This window comes from Hibiscus syriacus, unplaced genomic scaffold (genome assembly GCF_006381635.1).
Source record: "Hibiscus syriacus cultivar Baekdansim isolate YM2019G1 unplaced genomic scaffold, ASM638163v2 tig00110447_pilon, whole genome shotgun sequence".
Lineage (NCBI taxonomy): Eukaryota > Viridiplantae > Streptophyta > Magnoliopsida > Malvales > Malvaceae > Hibiscus > Hibiscus syriacus.
Window position 1 is genome coordinate 40,838 of NW_024062742.1, and position 22,059 is coordinate 62,896.

Here is a 22,059-nt window from a genome sequence, read left to right on the forward strand (position 1 = left end):
CGGCGTCATCCGTAAGGGAAAACAGTGCATCTTCCTCTTGTCTCCGTACCTTCACTGCAAGAATAATACAGAGAGGCACAAGAGGTTGGGAACAAATGATCTTGAATGCTCTACTTCAGGCCAGGGTAGCCAGTGCGAATGATGCCGATGATTTGCCCCCCTCTCCTGGCTAATAATTGTTCGTCGCATTTAGTCTAGTTTTGTTTTTCTTTTTGCCTGACATTTGATTCGGTTACTGCAAATAAAATAGACTTGACTTGCAAAATGCAATGAAATTCTGAGCATTGAAACATGTAAGCATCATATTATAAGAAACATACTATGTTCCAAAGTTTGTCCTGTTCAACAGATTACACTTGTAAGACTTGAAAACTGGAAATCCTTAAAAAAAAGGATGAAAGGGGAAATGATAGCTAATTCCCTACTGAAAGCACAAGGCAAGTGATGTCACAACAAATGCCGGATCAAAGAGGTTGCCGGGAAAGAAAAAACAATAGGGAAGAAAGAGCAGCTATTTCAAAGGCTCTGTACAACAATTTGTCCGAAACTTACCAAACAGGAGAGCCCTTAATTGGGCCAAACGAGGTTAGTCATGCCTTCCAGCCATAATCGTCAAGTTTTCTGTTAAAAAACCCGCTATCCAGGAACTCTTGAGCTATATCCGAAACTATATCATCCTGAAAATGGAGGCTCTGAGGTAAATCCGGTGCGCTCCGGTTGAATCCAGCATTGCCACCAGCTGCCGAGGAGTCACTGTTTGAAGCACCTTTAAAACTGTTGCTTCGACTCGGTGCAGGCCCAGCTGCACTTCCTGATACATTAAAAGCGGCTGCACCAGGTGGAGCAGTGGTGTTGCTACCAAAGCCCATTCCGTTTCTTCCCACACTTGCATTCCCATTCTGCCCACTCAGGGACTGCAGTTGCTGTTGCTGAACTCCGGTATTGCTATTAGACATCTCATGGTACAGCTGTTGCATCATTTGTTGTTGTAAAACCTGATTACCCTGAGATTGCTGCGGATGGTTCTTTTGGGTTAAGTTATTGCCGCTTACTTGAGTTGGTAAATGGGGACTCGATAAGCCACTAACAGGCAGGGTCTGCATGGATCCTGATAACACGGCAGCAGGTCCTTGGAAATTTGAAGATGGACTCTGGTTAGAATTATTAAAGGAAGAAGAGGCTTCCTGGTTGAGTGAGTTAGGGTTTGAATTCATCGAGTTCTGCCTACTGAGCATATTCTGGTAGTTAGAAAGTGCCAAAGCAGCTTGTGCTGAACCGCTTAAAGTTCCTCGACCGACCATGTGCTGGCTGTTACCCATTGGGTTGTTTATTCCCGGATGAAGTGCCATTAGCTTATTGAGGGTATTCCTGTCAGTTGGCAGACCCTGAGTGTTCGATAACTGCTCCATTTCCTGCATTTGGAGCTTGGCTGCACCAGCACGTCGAGGATAGTTTTTCAAGCCATCTGCAGATACAATTTTTAAGCAAACAGATGGTTAGGATCAAAGCAATAAAGTTTTTATCTCAATTCATATAAAACAAGCGTACATTGACCAACATCTGCACAAAATCATTTTGGCCAATAGTAAGAGATCCGTAAGGCAAATGCACAACTTACCAATTGGCCCAACCTTGTGTTCTCGACAAAAATCTATTAGATCTTTCATGCTACTTACAACCTCAGCAATCTATAACGAATTATCCAAATTGCAAAATTGTTAGGAAACTAAAAACATGAATATCTATTTACTGAAATTTAAATGCAAAAAGCTAAAACTGTACCTGCAAACACCTGACATATCTTTTCGAAAAACCCAAGTCATTCAACGACTGCAACTCCAAACTCTTAACAAGCTGCCGTCCAGCTGTCAGGACCCTAAGAGAAAGCAGCCATGTAATCATGTTGAATCAGCAAAGTTCTAATGAGTAATAACCAGGTAATAGCTAAACTACTCAATCATTGGTTAATAAATATAAAAAAAAGCCTTAAGGTCATACAACCAGAAGCTCAACTAAAATAAACACTAATAATTCAAGACCCTGCAAAATAACTTTATTGGTGCTTTTCTGGCTTAATGGCATTCAAGGGGGGTAACAATCAGAAAAATCATATTTCTATGGTTTGTGAAGCAAGTACTCTCTTGAAATCTTAAGGGCTCTGACAAAAAGAATCTGATAAGTGACATTAATTCATGGCAAAGAAAGAGTTTCATATTAGTTCAATTAACTCACATATTGCTGTTTGTTAGCAAGTCCTGCCGAGAAACCCCCTCAGACCCACCTTCAGAAATTGTGTTCTGGCATTTCTGTGCTACCTGAAGTAACTGGTTTACCTACATGATTCACATTCAAGGTACATCAGGTGTCCCTAAAGAACTTAAAACAAATGGCTTAGGAAGTTCAATAGTATGTACTATTATACAACCATAATTATAGAAACAGCATTATGTTTCTTACAAATGCAAGAGAAATAGCAGAGTGACTGTATTTGCAGAAGAATTATCAACAGGAAGTTAGAGCTAATAAGGTGCAAATTTTAGTACCTGGGGTGCAACTAAACGACGTGGAAAAAGTTCTTCATGTCTACGTGCACAAAATTCCCAAGACAATATCTGCAGAAAAAAAGTGACAACAGGTTATTCCGTAAATAGTAGAAATAAGAATTGCAAAATGTGAATAAGCTTTTGTTAACCTTTAAGTCCTGAGTGAATATGATGCGAAGCTGCCCCTCACGAACAACACGAAGCTGTTCATATACACTCTCCTGGACTGCTTTTCCATACTCCAACATCATTATTCCAGAAGGGAATCTACACTCACGAGGCAAGTCCAAAAACAGAAGCTCATCAACCACTACACTACCAAATTTGATTTCATTAAGTCTGGGGAGTACTTCAAAAGTTGCTTCTGTAAACATGAGAGCATTTACTTAGGTTAAAATCACGTGGTAAGAATAAGTGACTTCTGAAGTGCAAAACTTAGATTGAAGCTACAAGCATGGGGCCCACGTTCTCTTAACTAGTGAAACAAAATAAGAATAAACAATGGAGTCCATAAATCCAGAGATATTATGAATCGATGCATATTAATTTCAAACCATTGGAAGACAATATATTGTCCAATTAAGAAAATAAGAAATGATAGGCTTTGTTCGAGGAAAGTTTTAAGCTGGCAAAAGAATATCGAGAAATCCATAACCCTGAAAATTCAAAAATTCCATTTCTCTTTCATCCAGTATGTCAATACAAGGAGAGAAATAAAAAGGTATTTTATAATCAAGGAAGTGTGACTGAGATAAAAATGAAAATCAATGAAAAGAAAGCAATGAATTTACTGCAGATAGCATCCTGTAACAAACATAAAATAAGACCCACAAATATCTACAACAAATCAAGAGCTCAAAAATCTCTTACCCAACCCCCTTCCAGATTTAGACCCACAAATATCACAATGCCAGGCATCCTGAAATTTTTACATAAAGAAAATCAGAATTCTTCAGATTTAATACAAACAAAAATAAATTAAGAACCCAAGTGATGGATAGTATTATTCATGCAGAAGAATGAGTGCAGGATTAACAAATCAGTGCAAACAATTCAATGAAATGGCCTACACTTCATGATAGATAGATAATTTTCGCATGTTACAAACTAGAGGAAAAAAGCATAAAGACTAACCATAGCTGCTTGAGGGAAAACACCAAGTGCATGACTCCCAACATTATCATACTGTGACAAACACCATCTTTTCTTTGCACGAGGAGAATAATACTCTGCAACAAATTTCCTCCAGTATGCAAAAGTATTATCCTACAAAATTAAGGAGATATAATAGGATTCTCAGCAATTACGAATTGAAAATGAGTTGATGTCAAGTCTGTAACAAGAAGATAGTTGAGCAATCATCAGAGTATATAGTAAATTTGTACACGCAAAAAAAGGAAGGATAACTTCATGACTGCAGGAAGTTAACTGAGCATACATATTTCCATAAAAAAAATGCAATCTTCAAGAGCAAGGAAATGTTAAATCAAATCAATTATAATTCAAGATACTTCGCCACAAGATATAGAAAAAAACATAAACTCACCGTTGGCCTTTGCCGTTGGTGATATAGGTATTGCATTAGCCGGCGAGCACATACACCACCATCAAAGGAGCGCTTCATTCCAGCTACTTGCTGCATGCCCTGTTGTTGCAATTGCTGCCTCAAGTGCATTTGCTGTTGCTGCTGCTGCAACTGTGCTCTCTGCAATGGTGGCATTGACTGCAAAATTTGTTGCTGTTGCCTAAGTCGCTGCTGCTGGACCAATGCTTGTAATTGGGGGTTTCGACCTTGCAACTGCATGGAATCCTGTCTTTGCAGCAACTGCATGGAATCCTGTCTTTGCAGCAACTGCTGCAGGATGTCTTCTTGCTTGATGTCTAATCGAGGTTTCTTCTGCACCTGAGATAGATTATTGGGATCTTGCATGAAGGACCCTGGGACTCGTAGACCCATGGGAAGTGAAACTTGCCCGGTTTGTGACGCAGGCAAAGATGTAGAGGTTGAGACTCCTTGCTGCAACAGCTGACCCTGCTGTAGTTGTCGGACATTTGGGTCTTGATGAGAGCCCTGCTGGCCAGCAGAAGATCCATCAACTACCGATGAACCTGACATGCTTATATTGTTGGAGGAAAATGACATGGGCGATGCTGGTAAGCGCATATATGAATCGGTATTAAAGCTATCACTTCTCTGCAACTGCGGACCTCCTGACAACGTCGAATTTGCATCTGTGACCAAAGAACTTGCCCCACCACTAGGTCCTGAATTTGCCACACTGTTCCACAGCAAACTGTTCATATCACCCGAAACCAGACCCATATTAGGACGCCCAGTTCCAGGAATTGAATTAGATGAATTTTCATAAGGGGAGCTCAGGTGAGAGTTAAATACAGCCTGGGACAGCCCATCTCCTTGGAAGAAAATTCCAGAACTCGAGGAAGATTGGGTTAACCCCCCAGCCACCCGAGAAGGTGCCATTGGAGGCACTGCCCCTTGGTGGCTGGTGTTTAAATAGCTATCCAGAGCCAGACCTTTCTAATAATAAACACGAGCTCAACAATTTGATGCAGAGATCTAAACACAATTTATGATAGAAAACACAGATGACAGAAATTAGAATTTGAATTGATGTGCTCCATGAGAACAAAGTTACAACCTTTTCTAACAGTATTTCACTAGATAAGTCAATCAAGACTAGAAACACCGTGAAAACAGGTCCCTTTTGAAGATTAATCTCCATACAAAAGAAAACCTAATTTTGAAACCAACTCATTAGACCAATAATGTGTACTTATGCTCAAAAACTAAAATCTTTTCACTCTAAGAGCATGTATCAGCTATCAAATCACTCAACACACGAAACAAACTACGAATCAAAGTTTGACCCAAAGTGATCACACGCATACGCATATCCCATAGTGTAAACAAACTCAAACTAGAAAGAGAAAAAAAAAAAGAGCCCAAACAGAAGCAACAGATTGACTTCAATTAAATACTCAATGACAAGTTAAACAAGAAGATCAAAAAATTGCAAGCAAGTACCGAAATTCGCAAGGATAAAACCCCGTATGCTTCAATAGTTTCAGAGATCGATCAAAACAGAATCAAACTAGCGAAATGATTAGACTAATTCAATCAAATAAAACGGAACAAATTTAAAAAAGCAAGAAGGGAAGCTATTAACCTGAAACCGCGAGCTGGAATCGATGAATAAGAAAAATAAAGGCTAAACTAAACTTCTTTTCTTTGTTTTTTTTTAAAAAAACCACTTATTTGTAAACTGGGAGAGGTAAAAAAACGTACAGATATTTCAAGGAAGCTAAGGGTCTTTTTACACGTATATACTATTTTCAAAAAAAAAATATCACAATAACACCTTTTTTTTTAATTTATTACATCAACGTGATGGGTTTGAATAAATAATATTATTTGAATAAATACATTATATAAACGTAATCAGTTTTCTCTATACTGTAACATTTATCGTAAATTTTAAATTAAAATTTTGGTTGACCTAATGTGTTAATCTTTTTACCTGCTTAGTTTATTGGGCCAATTTTACCCGGGCTTCATACTATGGCATGCTGGGCACAGGCTAGAGCATACAGTAAACCCCAAACATGCAAGCAGCCCAAGATAAAAGCCCAAAGTCTTAAAAAATAAAAAAAACCAAAACGAATAACCACGAATCCTAAACATTTATGGAGATCCATAATTGAAAAATATTCTGGTAAATTTAGCCCAATAATCCAGTCGGATTATGGCTGGTGGAGATGCTAAGAGTTCAAAAATATGTTGAGACATTGGATATGTTGAAGATAAAAAACGCTACGCCTAACACCAGTGGAGGCCAAACTGAAATGCAGAATCGAAATAAGCATTCGAATGCACGAAAACTAGCTCCAATACGAGAGCAGCAATCGAGGGGACAAAAATTAGCACCAATGCAAGAGCAGAAATCGAGCAACTCAGTTGCCCACTTGCCAATCCACCAACAATACCAACAGCAGCTGCAGCAGTAGCAATCGGCATTGGGGTCGGTTGTAGTCACCACGAAATGGGAGACATTCGATTCATTCCCGGCATTGATACCAGTCTCCTCGACATCTACATCCACGCCAGCGGCCAACAATTCAGCCTCGCCCAAGTTCCCTTGGGAACTCTTCGACTAAGCAGTACGCTACGTCCCTGTTTTCTTCTTCTTCTTTTTCCTGTGTGAACGTGCTTTGGGTCTGCTTATTCTTCCTGTGCTTAGATTTTCTCGAGCAATCTTCTTTTTTCTCTTCCATCTGCCATTAAGTTCACCATAAAAATAAAATGGGGCTTCCATGATTATAGTTAAAAACCTGCTATTTCAGCTGTATTCTATTGTTGTTGAACTCATTTCCGAGTTTGTGTACTGCCCTCCTTTTGATGGTGGCAAACATTTTTATATTTGTAGACTTTGTTAATTGAAAAGGTACTAGCCTCTAGAGTTTTAAACCCTTGTTTACCTAATGACTATTCTCCATTTCTAGTTGGTATGGCCACGGGTCAGTTTTTTCTTCCCTGATTCTGACTCTAAAATTTAATAGTGTAAACTACGTATTTAGTATCTAAACTATTAATTTTGATTCGTTTTACTACCTGAACTTTCATTTTTTTAAAAAAATTAGATCAAACGTTTACTTTTTGTTTTATTTTAGTATCAGATTATTGAAAACTTAATGTGTTTGAAACATAAACTATCGGTTTTGATATGTTTTTCACCTAAACTTTTAATTTCCCAAAAATAATTAACGTTAAATTTTGAATAGTATTTTTGTGTCAAATAATTTTTCTTCACTAATTTTCTCTTTCTCGTCACTAGATTTATTAAATTATATTTAAATGATAAGTAGTATTGAAGATTTTGTTTGACCTCTCTCCATTATAATGTGAAAAGAATTCTTAAAACTTTTACCATCTACAAGGGAACTATCTAGGGTTAATATACCCCATTGGCAAAAGAAGAGAATTATATAGGGTTAATATACCATTTGGTATACTGATCTAAATCTAGACAATGCACAACAAAATTTAAATCAGAATAAAATATAAACCGAGATACACATTCCCATTTGATATGGTGATTTTTTTAATTAATCGTTGATATAAGATCTATTGAGCGATTAGTCTAAACTGAACTTTGCAAAGGCTCATTATGGGGGCAATCATTCTAATTCAATTTGCTCATACATGAACGTCAGGATTCAAACCCCTTATCTTGTTTAAAACATCTAATGTCACATCACACTAGACCAATTGATTATCGGTTGATATGGTGATCTTTGTAGGCCAATGTTTTGCTTTGTTAGGTTAGCTTTCTTTCTATGTTAAAACCCACATTCCCATTTGGCGTCTGCTCCCAACGTGAGACACACCATTCATTGCTACTCACTACTGTTTAGTAAATTAAGGATTAGGGTTTAAATGGTTTCTTCTTTTTCCAATCAGTTGTTTGAAAGAGAGATGGGCCGGATGTTTTTTCAACTTTCAATGGTTTTGTGCAAAGTGAAGTAAATATTTGAAAAATAATAAAAGCAATCTATTCAAGTTTTAATGTTGATATTGAGAGGACTTGTCTTCATTTGGGAGCTAGCCTACAATCTCCTTTGAAAAGTAATGTAAAAGGCACTATGCTCGTATGGTGTGTTTTATCCTCTGCTCTGTTTTTTTTATAGCAAAAGGTAACAAGAAAGATGTCACATTCATATCATATTTGTTAGGATATATCATATTCATATATATATATATATATATATATATATATATATATAAAGATATTTTCTTTAGTCAACAGTTTCACTCTTTAGGTACGTACCTAAGAGGCAGTATTAGACTTGTTCTTCCCTTGTACTCAATGGTTTGATGCTTTTTCATTGATCACTTTGGTCAAGGTTTGAGACTCTGTAAGCGAAGAAAGGAGATGCTCCACCTATATAAAATATTATATTAAATACAAACTAAAAACATATGTATGATTTTCGTATTTAAATAATATTTTTTTATTAATTTGAGATAAATATAATGTACTATTTGTTCAAAGAACACTCTCAATAATTTAACATTTAACATACACCTTTTGTATTCTGGTGCTCAAACCCAAAATCTCAATGAATAACAACAATTCAGTTAACACCGGTGTTCGAACCCGAGATCTTAATGAATAACAATTCATTTACCACCGGGATCGCTTGGTTCATGCAAAAAGGATCATATTTGCAAAGATTATATTCGAAAGCGACAGAAGAGGGAGAAAGAGTGAAACCAAAGGAGAGTGGGTTGATGGGGTAAGAGGGGAACAAAAGACACCATAAGATTCAGTGACAACAGACACTGCTTTATCTTCAAGTGTTCTCCATAAAAAGATAGTGTAGGAATTAGCACAGACATAGTAATGCTCTCTGCTCTCTATGAAAAAGCTTTTGTCATTTGTGCACTTCTGTAGGCGCTCTTACGAGAGGGGTACTCTGCTTTTTTAGTAGTGGCATCTCAGGTTTCAGCCTAAAACATTGATTGGTGCAAAATGAAATGGAACCAAATCCAACGCGTGTATGGGTCCAAAGTGGGTATCATTTAGATCCACTTCAAATCAAAGATCTTTCTTTCTTTAAAAGCTGCTGGTGAGGTGATTTAAGGGAGATTCCAATGCCTCGCGGGACCATTGGCACTCAGCCTCTGATCAAGACCACACCAGCGACCCTGTGCTACAACCAGCCTCATTGCCGTATATTCAGATGAGATCTTAAGAGCTCCCTAATCAGGCTAACAGATGAAATTCTAAATTATAAGCCGGGGACGAAATCAAACATAACCGATGAAATGAAACGAGTTTGGCGTTTGAAGTAAACAGGCTACATTCATTGCACCTAAACTAGAAGGAAATCTAGTCTTTTTTAAAACCATGCACTACAGAAAAAGGTCAGAATCCAACTCTCTAAATGTAATTGCATAAAACAGTTTTGTCACCAAACAATGTTTTCCAAATGAGTTCTGCCACAAAGAAAAATGTGATTGATTGCAGTTTAAATGGAAAAAAATTATGAAGTGAAATCAAATCTCCAAAGTAAGAAGTCAAGAACCACAAAAGATAAAGCAAAACTCACTGATCATGACGATACAGACCTGCGATATCTCTCATTGACTGGGCTTTCATCTTCACCATCATAGGGGCTGGTTATTCTTTCTGGTACAGAACTTGGGTTGGGACCACGGCCATTCTCTAGGCTAGTTCTCTCTCTTCCATATGGGCTATGGTCAACTCCACGACCATTGTCGGCAGTGGGCCTTTCTCTTCTATAAGGACTGCGACTAGGGGGCTACCATCATTTTCAGCACTTTGCTTCTCTCTCATATATGGGCTAAGGCTAGGGCCTCGGTTATTCTCAGGGCTAGCCCTCTCTTTCCTGTACGGACTTCGACTGGAGCCACGAGTATGGTCCAAGCCAGCCCTCTCTCTTCGGGGAGGACTACGACTGGACCCACAAGCATGGTTCGAACCAGCCCTCTCTCTTCGGGGAGGACTACGGCTGGTGATATGGCCATGCTCAGGAGTACCTCTATCTCTCTTATGGTGACTTAGACTGTGGCCACGACCATAATCAGGGCTCTCCCTCTTCTTCCTATATGGACTACAACTAGAGCCACGACCATAATCAGGGTTACCCCTCTCTCTTCGGTTAGGACTTGAAGATCGCCATCTATCACGACCTCTCTCAGGTGACCTACCACGAGTTTCAGTATAACCATTTCGACGATCATCGTCATCTCGAACTGCATACTCTACCGAAATCACTCTATCCATCAGCTTGATACAAATAGATAAGAGACCATGGTTAAGGAAAAATAATAAAATTTACTGAATATCTTTTAAATAAAGGAGTGAATAATTGGCAATTCTTCTTGGGAGGCAGGCGACCTACCTCATATTTGTAGCCTCTAATGCTCTGATGACATCATCCAGGGAATCATATTGTACAAATGCAAAATTCCTTCTGATCCTTACATTTACTATCTTTCCATACGACTCAAAGTGCCTTTCCAAATCCCTAGTTCGAGTGTGATATGGATCAAAATTGATGACAAATAGAGTCTTCGAAGGTCTTGTATTGGCTACAGATCTTCTTGAACCACCTCCACCACCCTCAGGCCTTCTAACACCTCGCTCATGCTAGAACAAAATGTAGAAAGGAATTTACTAAGATGATAATGCAAAAAAAAGCAGTTTAATGATTTTTGCCAAAAAACAACGATGTCAAATCATTACCTTTGTCCATTCAACACGAAGCCTACATCCTTTGTGACCAAATTCTGTTCGATCAAGTCCTCGGATAGCATCTTCAACATCTATCTCTTCTTTCATATAGATGAAAGCAAATCCTACATACCAGAAAAAAGTTGGGACTCATTAGGAGTTTGACAATGTTGGAAAATGATAAACTAAGATGGGACAAATCCTCCCACCGAAGGAATCTTCTCAGTTGGTGTTTACTCTCCGGCAATAAACAAACCACCTAAAATGATGCCCTACGACTACATTTTGGTAAGCTCCCAACAATCTATAAACTAAGACCAATGAAAGTAGTAACATACCTTGTGTAATGAACTAAGTGATGTTAAGGAGAAAGAATCCAAAAATGGATCTCAGGTAGGTCAAGGAATTAGTGTGCCTTCTCCATATTTTCTACAGCCTCTGCCATGAGGTCAATAATGTTTCTACCTTGAAACATGTCTGAATTTGAGGGCTGGGAAAAAGTCATGAGGAATGAAATGAAAAAAATGCCCTGAGGAAAATGATGGATGAATGATGATCCATGGCATTGCGGATTAGAGTGACTCTTCTTGAAAGAAAGAAGAGGAACCTTGTCACATGCATGAAACAGAACTCTGAGGAGCTCCTCCATTAGATCCCAAGAAAATCCTACGCCAAAGAAAATGTTGAGTATGGGGGCTTAGTTTTTTTAAAATAGTTTTCCTTAAACATCCTGGACCCCCAGTAAAACTCAACGAAGGATGATTGATGTTGCTGAATCGTGTAATATGAGGTCATACTGCTGTGCAACCATCATGATAGGGACCAACACCTTAATTCTCTGGAAGTATGATACTTTTATCTCATTGCAGCATGAACTTTATCTCACCGTGAAATGTGCATACGTATTGCTCTATATTCTAACTTTTACAAGCATTTACAATTAATGCGTGTTATCCTTCTATTAAGCATTCAAATTAACTAGTTTTTTAATAGAGTACCAAGATTACACTTGCAAAATTCAAGTTCAGCACATACACACACACAAAAAAAGCTTGGTTTCATTTATACATTGAAACTAAAAACCATGTGGAATAGATTTTAACTGTGATATAATTAATAAGAAAACAACTTTTTAAGGTCAAAATACTTTCGAGTTTTGACACCTTTATAACCAACGCATCCAACTAAATAACACCAATAGCATGAGAAAAATAGTATAGAAAAGGGAGCAGGAAATGATGCTCACGATTCTCACATGGAACCAATTGCCAATAATGAGAAATAATACTCACCGGACTTCATGTCTACTCTTTCAACTCTCCCAAATTTTGTGAAGAGACGTTCCAAATCAGACTGGCGTGCATCATACTCAAAATTTCCACAGAAAATGGGTCTCATGTTGCCTGAGCAGAAGAGATGACAATATCCCATCAGTATTTCACACACAAAACACATACATGTATACAAGCACAAACAAATTTATGAAAGAACAAGTCAAAACTAGAGCGTTAACTATCAAGTAGTAATGCACTCTTAACATGAACAAAACAGAATGAGCAAGGAAGCAGCGTCAACAAATATTTAAAAGTTATTTAGTAAACTAATAGAGAGCAAACACAAGATAACTGACAAGACAAGGGGATCTTCCCAACTATTTGAAATATAGAACTGAGGTCATTCCATAAACAGACACCAGAAGAAGAGACTTTCTCTAAATGAATTACATCTCTCATTATTTATATTTTGATCCATCACACAATAAAAAGAAAATTATCAACCGCAGCCTAGTGCATGATGTTTTCGAGGTCTTCGAAAAGAAGGGGAGCAAAAATCAAAATTACAGCTACTGGATCTACATCAAGAAAAAATGAAACCAGACAACAACCAAATCACAATAAAAATATACAAATCATAGATCTGTGCTAAAACCTCCTCTTAGATGCTAAGGCAACAAATAAGGTGAGATAAATAACTGGATCTGAACAAATTAAATTAAAGAAATCATAAATACTAATTTTCCCATCATTTTCATGGAAAATAAATCAGACGGCTCCAAAAATTATAATTAAATAGAATTTGAACACAGAAACGATGGTTAGAGTACGAAATTACCTTCTGCAATAATGATTCTAGAAAGAAAGAAAAAAATCAGGGAAAGTCGAGAACCCTAGTGAAGGAGCCTTGCGATATTTTCACGAAATGAGCTCGTGAGTCGGTAAGTAGAAGGTGAAAATGTCGTTCGTTTATCTCGAGTCCACAATTTTGAGAAATTGACGAAATGGTCTTTATATACTAATCAAATTCTAATTTGATCCCTATACTATTCAATATTTCATTTTAATTAGGAATAATTTTCAAAACTACCCATTAACTTTGATAAAATATTTAATACAATACGTGTAATTTTTAATATAATCATTACTATTTTATTCATTGATTGATTAAGACGGAGTCTGAAGAATTAAACTTATTATATATATATATATATATATATATATATATATATATATATATATATATATATATATATCGAGTTAATTACATTATACATCTCTCATCTTTGATCCTAATTTTAAATTGGTCCCTAAACTCTTAAACATTTCAATCTCATCCTTAAACTATGACTTTTATTCTAAATTAGTCATTAAACTTTTAACATTTCATTTCATCCCCAAACTATTTTATTCATTCTAAATTGGTCCCCAACATTTTTAAATATTTCAATTTTATCCTAAATTATACATATACTAATCACATCTCTTGTTAATAAAATGATTAGGCCAAGTTATATTATTATATGTTTGAAAAAAGAAAAAAGAAAATTAGGTTAAACTATGGTTGAATTAGATTACTTATTTGGATGAATCTAGGGATGAAATTGGAATATCTAAAATTTTAGGGACCAATTTAGAAAAATATTCATAGTTTTGGGATGAATTAGAATGTTCAAAAGTTTAAGGACTGATTTAGAACAAGAATCAGAGAATGAAATTGGAATGTTTAAAAGTTTAAGGACTAATTTGAAATGAGGGTCATAGTTTAGGGACATACAATGCAATTAACTCATATATTTTTAAAAAATTGAAATAAAAAGTTTTTTTCAATTAATAAACATATAAATTTGCAAAATATATATAGAACAAATTAAGATAGCAAATTCAAGTTATTTATTTATTTACAATAAAGATAATGCTCAGTTCTAAACCAAGCACACACACATGTACAACATTACATAAATCAAAATAAAACACACTGCAGACCCAAGTCTCAAGTTTCTTGGGATTATTATTCAAACTTAAACTATATATTATATGTAAGTCATGCATAAACTATATATATAATCATATGCATGCCATTGATTAGTTAGTTTATTGGAGCGGCTTCTTGTTCATGACTGGATTCAGATGTCTTGAAGCAACGGCGTCACTCGAACTGACCGTCGAAATTCAACAAGGAAGCCACGAAAGCTTCTTCTTCGGAATCCTGCAACAATAAGAAGGGAAGAAGTTGATGAAGAAATGAATGTTATAGTAAATAGGCTTGAGTGATGATGATGACATGCCTGATGGTTTGATGAAGCATCTTCAGCAGCAGGTGGGGCATCATCGTTCACTTGGAATAAGCCGATGAGTAGGTCAGGGTCAATCGCTTGTTCATCTCCCTCGCTTAGCTGCTGCTATATATATACATTACAACAGATGAATGTGATTATGTTAGAGTGTGATCATTTGTGCTATATATAACAAAGAAAATGGAGATTTGGAAATTAAATTTTGCCTGATTAGTGTTTCCGGTGAGATTGGTTGGATCGGATTCGTCGGAAGGGTTTGCATCGCTGCCGGAAGAAGCAGTGTTGGGGTTGATCAGCTCTTCAAAAGCACTTTGAACCTACAGTGGCATCAATATTGTTAACAGAAGGTTGTAGTAATGGGGAGATTCAAACCGACTTAAAATAATGCACTTGCCTGGTCAAGGTCTTGTTCGTTCCAGGCAGCGTTATCTTCCTGGAACTCGTCGAAGTCGGAGTTCAGAAGTTCATCCAGCGATGGGTAGATTCCCGGGAACAACGAGCCGAAAGAAAATTTAGGATCATCGGCGCCGCCATTATCGGCTTGTTGCTGCACCAATAAAAAAACAATTTGTTTCGAGAAGAAGATCAATAAATAAAACCAATTCACTACTCAATCAGTAGAATAGAAATGCGGTACCTGGTTAGAGAATTGATACTTGTTCGACCCTAGAATTAGGTCGCTGAGTTCGTTAAGGTAATCGTCATCGCCAAGTTGTAGATCAAAACCATTATTCAGCGGCTGGCCAGGATTATAATCACTCACTCCTTGATAGTCGAGAGCTGATAGCATCGAGGTGTTTGCTTGTTGGTTCGATGCAGTAAAGGCTGGTGGAACTTGGTTTGTTCCATGTAATCCCGAGGAAGGGATCTCTCCTCGAACCAGATAATCAAAAGATTGATTCTCCATGGGTGCAACATTCATATTCTCATTGAAAACACCATTCATTGAACCATAGCCACCGCTAAGTCCATCAGTATTCAAGCCAATCCCAGCGTAGCTATTATTATTACCGGCGTAACCGGGATTCAGGTTAGTGCGGTGGGAACCATTCATGCTTCCGAAGATCCCGTTGCCAAGTGTCGAACTCGAAGAGTGAAGACCAGGTGAGCCAAACCTAAACTGTGATGAGGAACCAGGATCGTAAAAACCAGGCCTTGCTTGAATCTGCTGCGGGTAAGATTGCACCGAGTTTGCACCATTCATCAGGCCACTAGAGTACCTACCGTCGAGTGACAAATTCGATCCATTCCCATATCCCAGTTGATTTCCCAGGTAGGGTGGATTCATCAGGTTCCTGGAGAGCAGTGGCCTGTTAGCTTGATGAGCCAACAAACGGGATTGTCCATAGCCATATGGATGAAGTGCCGAGTTGCTGCTTGAAGCACCATGATTACCATAGCCCAAGGTTCCATTTCCATACCTAGTAGCATTATGAGGCGAATAGCTCCTCCCATAACCAGGATAGTGGGCGGAGCTCCTCAATCGTTGAAGTTCTTGCATTCGCACGTATTCTTGAGCAGTTTCCATCAGCAATGGATGGCCAGTTGCAAAAGTGGACTTGAGGAACCTGTCGAACAAGGCCTTCGATGAAAAACAAGCCCTCTCTGCAACTCGCTTTAAGAAAATCCGATACTTCTGCAACATTTACACGAGCCAATAAAATACTTTAGAATTTGTAAGGGAAATAGTTTGTTCAAAAATCTTCAACAAAATAGTCTTAAGATTTATTCTTTAGATTGAACATGTAAAGAGATTAGACTGAACCTGTAAATGACTGGCCACATTTTCTCGGGTTAAGCCCTGGACGTTCATATGCTCGAGAATCTTCTTTGGGACAGCTTCTGCTTGAGTTAATTATGAAAAGAAGAAGAAGAAGAAGAAGAAATTAGCATCAGTTAGCTAGCCATTTTAAAATAAAAATTATGATTTTTTTATATATATATATACATACTTTCAAGGCCAATATCTCGCAAGGCATCTAAGAACTGGTTGTGGAGTGTATTTGTCCAGACCACCTTGGCCTTTCTAGGCTTTTTGGGTTTAGGGTTACTGTCATCGTCTTTTCCATCCTTGTCCTTTCCCGGTTCCTTTCTTTTGGAACATCTTTTACCATCATCATCCCTTTCATCGTTCGAGGGAGATGGCAATCGTCTCATGTTGATTAGGGATAGTTTTCCGGCCGACAACGATGAGGAGTCTCCATCGGTTTCCTCCACATCCACTGATTTACCTTTCTTGGCAGCAACGGCATATTGCCATACATTCTTGAGGCCATCAGGGTGCACAGGTTTCACTATGAAAAACACAGCTCCTTCCGCTAAGCTTTCCAACATCACTCTTTCACTGTCATCCGAGGACATTACTGCATACATTCAAGTGTTAGTTTGACTCTTTAAAAACTGGTAGAAGGAAAAAGAAAGATGGTACTTACTGATGACGGGGAGTTTGAATTCTCGCTTTATTATTCTTTGGAGTTCGATCCCATTCATTCCGGGCATATGGAGGTCAGTGACCACTAGGTCGAAATTGCTTGGATTTGCACGAAGAACAGACAATGCAGCCATGGGGTTCTTAACACTTGTAACTGAAACATACAATGATAAAAACTCAAGAGTTTACACTGAAAACGAAGAAGATTCACAGATATTTCAACTTTTCTTTCTTTAAAAAAACCCTAAGCAAAAAGATGCTGAAAGCACCATTTTAAGAAGAGAAAACAATGGTGGATAAAGGCTACAATACAGATATATATACCTTCATAACGAAAACCTCTCAACATGGCGGAGACGATTGCCAGACAAGTGGAATCATCATCAACCACCAAGATTGTGATTTTCAAAAGAGGAGGGTTTCCTGCAAAACTCATAGGGTTTGAAAACTCTCTTCCACTCAGTTTCTCAACAGAACTCATCTTCTTCTTCTTCTTCTTCTCTTTTGCTTTGTTTGATCTTCAGCAGCAATGGCAACAGTTATTTATACCGTAAGAACCAGAACCAAGTAAATGCGTGGCTGCAGATTTGGTGATACAGATGGCAAGTGAACTGGGTCTACACACTGAGGCAAATTCCTTTTTATTTATATTTTTCCTGTGCAAACTCGGTTTAAATCAGCAGTTTTGAATATTATTTGAACATGAAATTATGAAGAAAAACAACAACATTGAGACTCGCCCCCTGTATTTTTACACAAATTTATGAGGAAAATCCAATGTATAATCCAAATTAAATGAAATTTACCAAAAATAACACTCCTACTAGGAAATGTTGTGTGTAAAAGATTTGTCAATCTTTATGTTCAATCCCTCTTCCTTTGATTCAACCTATTTCCCGTTTTGGGAATGTTTTCGTCCTCATCATAACATGGTCCAATTTTAAAAATATTATTATTATAATGATTAGCCATGAACTTCAAATGTAGATAGTAAAGCATAAATGGAAAATAAAATAAAAAAAAGAAAATTTACATGTAGCATCTTATCTTATGTTTAAAAAACGATCATGTTGACTTAGAGCTTGTTTCTCTTCTAAGAGTTTAAATTAATGGTGTTTAACGATATAAACGACAATATCTTCGATATTGCCGACATGGAACACAAGTTTATCTAAAATAACGGTATTTAACAATACAACGATCGTGTTTTATCTTAATGTTTTCCACGTGGAACATATATACATTTTTCGCTCGGCACGTGGATAATATTATTGTTTAACGACTCAAAAACGATATTTAACGATAAAATGATCATAAATGGATGTCCCTTGTTCCCATATATAATGGGGGTAAGAGTGAGGTAAGATAATAGGCTGCCCCCAACACCAGGTTGAGAGCAACTTCCGTAGAAGACCTCCGAATTATGAAATGCCCTCCGTGGGACTCGATCCCACGACTTCAAGGTTAAGAACCTTGTGCTCTACCAACTGACTTGACTAGTCTATAAAATAATTAGTGTGACACATTATCCTTTTATCGATATAAAATAACAGTATTATTAACATGCAATGTATTATTTTGTTTGGCGTTACTCTTTTGATTTGGTGCAAGCTTTTGATTTTATTTTCAAATATCGTTACAATGGTGAAGCTAGCATAGACATTGGACAATGAACGCTCAATCACCATGCTGCATTTGTTGGTGTTTGAATCTATGACTTCTAGGAATAACAACAATTCGTTTAACTAATAAGGTAAATTGACTATTTATTTTCTCCTAAATATATATAATTGGAATAAATTTAGACTACATATTTAAACTTTACGTTACAACTCACAATTGCATGCATGAACTCAAAATTTCCACTTGTATAGGCCAGTTTGGATGACTTTTTACTGGGTCTCACTTCTACATAGTAGTCAAAAAGAAAAAGGAAAACCCACTCTATTAAATGTGAATTAATCTCATGTTTATCATTAATAAAGTAAAATTATTCCCTTGAATTCATTTTATATTAATTACTCCATTTATTAACCTCTTGATTCCCTTAAAACATATGTAATTTTTTTTCAAAAAATAAGTTTTTTTTATTAATCTGGGTAAATATAAGTCAATATTTGTTTAAATATAACTCTCAACATTTCGATATTGAATGCATACACCGGTATTTATAGTGCTCGAATCCGAATCCTCAAGGAATAACAATTCATTTACCACGGAAGCGGCTCGGATCGTAGACAAAGACCGAATTTGACACAATAAAACAGCAATTCTTAATGAATAAAAAGACAGAGCAGAAGTGAAATGGTAAGAACATGAATACTATGGTCTCTGCCCACAGTTTGCGAAACCAGTTCTGTTGAAACTGATTAATCAGAGATTCTTAGTGCTTATCTCTTTGACTTAACAGAGAATTAAATTTTTAACCCAGGAAGGGGGTCAAAGATGAAGTGGCAATTCTTGGCTTCTCAGTAATTAATGAGAAATGAGTTGAATTAATTCATCATTACATCAGTTTAATTACATTAGTTGTTTTAGTGTCCACTGTTTCACTTTTGATTCTACTAAACAAAACAACGTAGCTGTTTTCTTAGAGACAGTGAGATGTGTTCGGCTCAAAGGAAAACTGTAGACACTGGTAGTTTTGTTTGGTTCCCATCCATCGGATTAAAAGTGAACCTAAACAAAACTAAGGCAAATTTGGCCCAATAGAGCTGAGAGATTTTTTATTTAGCCCAATAGGGCATATTGAATTTTATTTTGGGATCTACCATATTTGTTATAGTGTTACGAAACTCGTCACGTCGAAGTGACGAGTTCTAATAAAAAATACATTTTTCTTTAAAGCTTTTACTTTGATGTGATAAAATTTAATAAAGAATTATATTTTATTGGAACTCGTCACCTCTACGTGACAAGCTTGAATAAAAAAATATTATTTGGGAAAACTCGTCATCTTGACGTGACGAGTTTAAATAAAAATATATTATTTGGGAAACTCGTCACCTCGATGTGACGAGTTCGTTGAACACCGTAGTGAATACGTATTCTCCAAAATAAAAAACCAGGTGTCTTAATGGGCTAAATAAAAAACTCGATTGCCCTAATGGGCCAAAAAACCCAAAACTAAACTCTAAGTTTAATTCTAAGCCCAAACCCCAAAAAAAATTAAACTCCACGCCTAATCCTAATATAAGTCTAGTCTTAACCCTAAATTAGCCCAAATTAAACCTATACTAGATATAACCTAAACAAACATCCAGCCCAAGTGCACCTGATTTATTACCCAAAAATCGAATGCAATCCAACCTGATTTATACACATTGTAATTATAATCGTCCTAGATTACTTTAAAAAAATATATAATTACATACAATTTAGACCCTAATGTATTTTTAGCCAAAAAAATCATTAAAGGTTCATATACTTTTGAGAGAGAAAATCAATGTAGCCCTCATATTATTTTTTCTTTCAATGTGATTCTCCAACTTAAAAAACAAACTTAATAGGACTATTTAACTAATCTTTTTCGTCGTTTGACCGTTACAGTGCTGACCTGACAATTTACGAGGTTAATGTGGTGATCCACACTCGAGATCAGGACTCCTTAAACATAAGACTTTCATGGGTAGTTGTTGAACTTTGACAGCAAATCTTGCCTCGAAGAACACGGTACCAGAAATCATGACAAGACTACATCAAAACCCAGAACACCATAATCTTAAATGCACACCTGAAAACTCATCTTAGCTCTATTAGATTGCCTGGATCTGCAAAAGAATTTGAAACAATCAGATTATAATCAAGCACTTTAGGTTCAGCTCCCAAAAAAGCAACAATAACCCATCACCTAAAAAAGCAAATCCCCAGACCAAACGATCTGATGTGTTATAATATTAACCTAATGGCTATGTTGTGAAGCTAGTGACTTTGTTATTTCAGACATGGTAACTATTATAACGAACTGCAGTAGTAGTTTTTGCGGTTGGTGACTTGTGTACTCTTCTTGAAACTGTTAAAGATGAAGCTTATGTGAAGATATACGTGCCATTAGAGGCACAATCTGCTTTATAGTTAGTTCATAAGACGTGGTTGGTTTTATTCCAACTTTATTTACTAATTCGGTTCGAATACAATATAATTTCATTATTTATTTTGAATCAAGAGATTGATCCTCGCTCGTTAATCTAACTAGAGGCGAATATTCAATCGAGTCAAGTTGAATGAAAAATACTTGAGTTAATCAAATTTATAAGTATCATATTATATTATCGTTTGAACTTTATTTGAAATTTTTTTGAATCAAGTTGATGAAATTTTGAGTCGATCTGAATTGAACTATTAGTTTTAGTCCGTCTTAGTACATAAACTATTAGTTTTAGTCTGTTTTAGTACTTAAACTTTTAATTTTTTCAAAATCGTACCTAACGTTTGGTTTTCATTTCATTTTAGTACCCCCGCCGTTAAAAGCTTAACACGTTTAGTACTTAAACTATCAGTTTTGGTTCGTTTTAGTACCTAAACTTTCAATTTTTTAAAAACTTAACGTTAAATTTTGAACGAGGTACTAAAATGAAACAAAAACTAAATTTAGGTATGATTTTGAAAATTTAAAAGTTTAGATATTAAAACAAATCAAAATAAATAGTTTATGTACTAAATTCGTAATTAACGATAATTTTTTTTTTTGAAATTGAAAGATCTTTCTCACTCTTGTATTTAATTAAAGAGTTAACTATATAAAAAATCACTTATATTAATGTTTTGTCCGCTTTTGGTCACTGATTTCAAAAACATAAGATATAATCACTTTCGTTTTTTTTAATTATGATGTGGTCACTTTCGTTTTTATTTAATTAAGACGTGCTCATCATGGGTTAAATGCAGTTAACAATTAATAGGATATGATATGTGACGTGATAGTTGGTATAATCACACATATGATCCTTGTTATTTACATATTCTTTCAATTTAATCATATTTTTAAATAAATTTTAACATAAAATATATTTTTTAAATAAAAATAAAAATAAAATACTTTTAAATAAAATATTCTCTCAATTTGCTTTCATTTGTTTTCCTTCAAACAAAGGGGTTACATGTCACGCTTTGATTAGTGAAAATAGATATATTAAATTAAAATAAAGTTAATTCTCCAATTGAATAGTGACATGTGGCTTTAGGGGTGAGCAAAATTCGACTCGAAAAAATTTCAAGTTCAAATCGAGTTGTAAC

General features: G+C 36.2%; 2 protein-coding genes, 1 long non-coding RNA gene and 1 pseudogene across 4 annotated transcripts; 1 reads left to right on the top strand and 3 right to left on the bottom strand.

The window, feature by feature from the left end:
- Positions 1-284: 284 nt before the first annotated feature.
- On the bottom strand, positions 285-5,795 carry LOC120125933 (probable transcriptional regulator SLK2). Of its 2 annotated transcripts, none has more exons than XM_039144253.1 (10): positions 5,732-5,795; positions 4,090-5,121; positions 3,678-3,809; positions 3,414-3,462; positions 2,693-2,907; positions 2,544-2,612; positions 2,233-2,333; positions 1,783-1,876; positions 1,619-1,688; positions 285-1,465 (listed from the first exon to the last, which is right to left on the bottom strand). In XM_039144253.1, the coding sequence occupies exons 2-10, from the start codon at positions 5,023-5,025 to the stop codon at positions 591-593; spliced, it is 2,541 nt and encodes an 846-aa protein (XP_039000184.1). In that variant the 5' UTR covers positions 5,026-5,121; positions 5,732-5,795; the 3' UTR covers positions 285-590. The 2 variants fall into 2 exon arrangements, with proteins under 2 accessions (XP_039000184.1, XP_039000183.1); XM_039144252.1 differs by lacking the exon at positions 5,732-5,795 and adding an exon at positions 5,290-5,497 and having other exon boundaries at positions 4,090-5,203.
- Positions 5,796-6,331: 536 nt separating this feature from the next.
- On the top strand, positions 6,332-11,674 carry LOC120125920. Its single transcript, XR_005516412.1, has 3 exons — positions 6,332-6,341; positions 9,529-9,532; positions 11,538-11,674. It is a non-coding gene; the product is annotated as an uncharacterized LOC120125920 (long non-coding RNA).
- Positions 9,616-12,261, bottom strand: LOC120125919 (annotated as a pseudogene).
- A 1,984-nt stretch (positions 12,262-14,245) lies between these two features.
- On the bottom strand, positions 14,246-17,309 carry LOC120125926 (putative two-component response regulator ARR21). The gene is made up of 9 exons (XM_039144244.1): positions 17,149-17,309; positions 16,826-16,978; positions 16,346-16,756; positions 16,159-16,235; positions 15,031-16,029; positions 14,788-14,940; positions 14,600-14,710; positions 14,385-14,498; positions 14,246-14,305 (listed from the first exon to the last, which is right to left on the bottom strand). The coding sequence occupies exons 1-9, from the start codon at positions 17,303-17,305 to the stop codon at positions 14,246-14,248; spliced, it is 2,235 nt and encodes a 744-aa protein (XP_039000175.1). The 5' UTR covers positions 17,306-17,309.
- Positions 17,310-22,059: the final 4,750 nt, after the last annotated feature.

What these genes read in the sequence shown, in the direction of transcription:
- LOC120125933 (XM_039144253.1), bottom strand. Translation starts at nt 5,025, where the DNA reads ATGGCACCTTCTCGGGTGGCTGGGGGGTTAACCCAATCTTCCTCGAGT. An exon ending in TAAATCTGGAAGGGGGTTGG is followed by an intron (nt 2,908 to 3,413) that starts GTAAGAGATTTT and finishes TCATGTTTACAG; the next exon opens with AAGCAACTTTTGAAGTACTC. An exon ending in TTGCTAACAAACAGCAATAT is followed by an intron (nt 1,877 to 2,232) that starts GTGAGTTAATTG and finishes GCTTTCTCTTAG; the next exon opens with GGTCCTGACAGCTGGACGGC.
- LOC120125926 (XM_039144244.1), bottom strand. Translation starts at nt 17,305, where the DNA reads ATGAGTTCTGTTGAGAAACTGAGTGGAAGAGAGTTTTCAAACCCTATG. An exon ending in GAGAGGTTTTCGTTATGAAG is followed by an intron (nt 16,979 to 17,148) that starts GTATATATATCT and finishes TGTATGTTTCAG; the next exon opens with TTACAAGTGTTAAGAACCCC. An exon ending in ATGTGGCCAGTCATTTACAG is followed by an intron (nt 16,030 to 16,158) that starts GTTCAGTCTAAT and finishes TAAATGTTGCAG; the next exon opens with AAGTATCGGATTTTCTTAAA.